This window comes from Fomitopsis serialis (genome assembly GCF_022376445.1).
Source record: "Fomitopsis serialis strain Sig1Antser10 chromosome Unknown B0H18scaffold_146, whole genome shotgun sequence".
Lineage (NCBI taxonomy): Eukaryota > Fungi > Basidiomycota > Agaricomycetes > Polyporales > Fomitopsidaceae > Fomitopsis > Fomitopsis serialis.
In genome coordinates this window covers 102,734-106,431 of record NW_025955106.1, presented here as the reverse complement: position 1 = coordinate 106,431, position 3,698 = coordinate 102,734, and the positions used below count along the sequence as shown (strand labels likewise).

Genomic DNA, 3,698 nt, shown 5'->3' with positions numbered 1-3,698 from the left:
TGCATTTCCATGAACCGAGGCGAATGGATCGTCCCATGCTCTCCGAGCTCGCGCTCTGAACCGCGGCCTTTCTTGGCACTGAGGATCTCGAACCAGGAGATCTTGGACGAAGAGAGTCTGCGTCTACTGCGACTAGATCGTCTTGCCGAGATCGTCGCGCAGCATCGTTTGAACCCCAGGGAACTCGTCTTCTGTCACAAGCGGTCCATATTTGGCGTAGACGAGTATCATGCAGAAGTGCGACGGTGCTTACCAGACGCGGCAGCCCGTGGACTTCTGCGCATCGAACCGAGTGAGTTTGTCTGCATTGTACGACCTCATGTACGTGAGTCGACTCACTCCCGCGATAGGTGATGCTCCTTGGTGGGAGACCTGGGCTTTCCTTGACCACGTACTGTCGAGCACTGAGGTGTAACAAGGTCGGGCAGACTCGCCAGCAAGTAGGCCGTACAGTGTTGGCACAGGCGAGTAAGCGCGTGGATGGTTTGTAAAATACAATGATGAAGCGTCGACATCAGTCGACCAATTCTTCGACACATCCCCTGGCGACCTCCACATACAGGCACAATCACACGACCGCTACGCGTTGCACGAGAGAACTCTCCCGTCGACGACGCACCAGTCGAATGGATGTCCTAACCCTCGCTAGGTGGTGCGAGAAGCCAACGGGCTCGCGACCCGCCCATGAGCTGCTACCGCGCGTGTGAGCACCTCACGACCATTACACGTTGAGGGGTTCGTCGAAAGGATCCTGGATGTCTTCGGTGCCAGTCCATCCTTGATGGATACCGGTGATTGAAGCATCCGCAGGGATCCTCTACATCATCCCTAAGTTAGCATGGCCACGGCGAGCTCCAACGGAGCTCAGCGTGTTCTGAAACAGCCCGCGTCGAGTCGCGTCCGCTAGACACCACTGTCGGCTCGCGTACAACTGGTGCAGTGAAACCATGCGACCATGCCCGCGTCTACAGCAACTGCACGTCAGTCTCGCGATAGCCAGACGGCGACGGGGGACTTACGACCAGGCGAGTGCTGCAGTACCTGTGCCCTCTCGCGCAGTGATACGAGGCCATCGGCCTACCTGAGATCGAAATCAGGCTGGACCGACGCTCATCGAAGCGCAGGTGCGGGCGTGAGTCCCGGGCTACCACTTGCGCTCCGATGCACCGTATGCGTTAGTCCTCGTCTTGCGCCATGGCGAGTTTTGGTGTGCAGAAGCAGGGATTGCAGTCCGCATTATCGCAAGAAGACTTTGCGATGTCCTAGATCTGCCGCTCAGGGCTGTATCCTGTCGGCGGACATCAGCAGACCGAGCAATGCGAATGCGAATGCAGTAACTACCTGGTCTCCGCCGACTCGGGGGCATAGCTCCGGGAAAGGCATTCTGCTGGCCGACATCCAATCGCCGGTATGTTCGGCCTTGGCGCAGTGCGTAAACGTGGCCTAGAGCCGGTAGCCGAAGTGGGGAGCGGAATCCAACCCGCTGCAAATCTGAAGCAACGTCCAGTTGAGGTCCGCGGTTAGCTCACTGATGATCTCCGCGATCGTGCGCGAGTGCTCCCACCTTACTGCGCCGGCATGGAAGAGTGGCTACACCCGTGTCTTCGATGTTCGAGGTCTTCTGTATCCTCGTCTGAGTCGAGATGTGGCTTCGAAATGACTCGGACCCCCCAGGGTATCTCGCGCGGATGGCAGGTTCGTCGTTACAGTGTACGAGTGCACGCGACATGGATGTGCCGACGGCCAGGGTATGCGTTCGAAGGGCACACCTGTACTGCGGTCCGCAGAAGAGTTGTCGGTCCATGACGAGCACTCTCCGCTGCGATAAGTGGCGATGGGGTATAAGGTCAGCCACAGCCCACAGCTGTCTTTGGGCGAAGAAGGACGGCGTCTGCCGACTTCATCGCAAGCTCTACAGCGGCCTGCTGCGAGACCTGTCAGAGACAAGCGAGGGAGTGATGTTCGTATGACCCACCTGTCCGGAACGTGTACCGGAGCCCTGGTTTTGGCCATTCGCCGATCCACCACCAGGGGGACGACGAGCATTGGTCGGGAGACTTCGCCACTGACTCTTTTGTTTTCTTAGGCACCCCTTTTCGTCAAGGGAGTAAGGGTGCGCATCGACTATATCGTATTCAGTCGGTTGTTAGTGACGAGGTTACGACCACGACCGACAAAAACAGACACTTTGTTCTGCGAGCGTGTTGATTATCTCTTTGACCGTCGTCATGCCGATCGCTCTCGAATCCATGCTGTAGTCGGCAAGTTGAGGGGTCTGGATGCGACGGGATGACTGGGGGCGGCAGAGAGGGTACACAGGAGCATCTGGATAATCGAGCATTCAATAATGAGACGCAAAGCACCCGATTTCCGAACACTCACCATGACTGATAGACGATGCAAATGAGCCATAGAGGTAGGCCTCGGGCGACGATCGGGCCAGGTAAGAAATCCCGCGTGTCAGTGAACGCGGACTGCCGGTGCTTGTACCATAGGTCATTCAAGGTAAAAGAGCCGTCCTACGGGTTGCCGCGTCCACCTTTGGGCCGCCCGAGTCCTTGAGGCCCTCACTACCAGCTTGCAGTGAGTGCAAGTTAGCATGTGAGTAACGGATGTCTAGTCAGTCAGTACTCACTGAAGACGTCCCTGAATATCCCGCCCACGCCCCGCTGAGATATAATGGTCCCATGCATGTTGTTCCTCAAGATTGAACGAGACCCCGCGAAGCATCAGCGCCGCTCCAGGGTTGGCCCGAGTCCCTAATGCGATCACCAGTGCGTCAGTACATGGTCAAACGGGGATGTAGGGTACTCACGGGTGTACGAAACGTGGCTCCGCGCAAGTCTCAGACAGTCTTTCAGGTCTCCTCAGGCTCCCCGTCGCTCGCCGGTGTCATCAACGCCTCCTAGACGGGATGATTGCGCAAAAAATTGCAGCCTCTTGGGAGATACGGTGCCGGGCTCAGTTTGCTCCGCGAGCGGGCCTTTCTTTCAAGACAGGTTGCCTGAGGAGCTTCCATCACCGCCTCCTTGTGTCGACGGCCGGTGAGCCCGTCGAGGGATTGAGCGTTGGCGTATGTGGCGGTTAGGAGGAATGGTATCGCGCGCAGACAGCGCCACGACGCAGAAGCAAGAGGAGGAGGCTCCGTCAATAGACGACAGAGCAAGTGAGGCGACATGTTGGGTGGCTCAAGAGTGGGGAGGCGGCTTTGATGAGAGGAAATGGAGAGCGGTGGAGGGGGTATTTATACCTGAAGTAGGAACACGCAAGTTAACTAGAGACAAAGGTCTCTAATGGAGGAAGTGGACATCGTCAAAACAATGCATGGCACGTACAAGTCATTGTCTGGCGAGGTCGCATGTCGCGATCGACTTCATGCATTATTGCTGTGAGACTGGATGTCTTTCAGTAGCCATTGGTCGACGAGAATGCTCACCATTGGCCACGTAGCCGCGGCATTACTCGCGTACTTATTGAAGCGCATTGTCTGCCGTGGTCCGGGTGAGCGATAGGGTCAGTCAGGATGTCGTCGCAACAGTGTCCGTGCCAACTTGAATGAGCGGCGCGTCGTTGGTGACTTTTCATCCTGTCAGGAAACGCATACAGAGGTGACATAACGGCGATGAAAAGTTTATAAGAGGTCTCAGCGAAATATGCACCAGTACTTGCACAAGTTGAGTGACTTGGAAGAGAAGGTC

General features: G+C 56.6%; 1 protein-coding gene across 1 annotated transcript; it reads right to left on the bottom strand.

The window, feature by feature from the left end:
• Positions 1 to 1,144: 1,144 nt before the first annotated feature.
• On the bottom strand, positions 1,145 to 3,178 carry B0H18DRAFT_959566 (uncharacterized protein; the record flags this gene model as incomplete). The annotated part of the gene is made up of 8 exons (XM_048042822.1): positions 1,145 to 1,491; positions 1,530 to 1,590; positions 1,863 to 1,934; positions 1,976 to 2,124; positions 2,188 to 2,325; positions 2,383 to 2,474; positions 2,636 to 2,759; positions 2,998 to 3,178. 8 exons carry the CDS (start codon positions 3,176 to 3,178, stop codon positions 1,145 to 1,147), a joined length of 1,164 nt encoding a protein of 387 aa, XP_047886908.1.
• Positions 3,179 to 3,698: the final 520 nt, after the last annotated feature.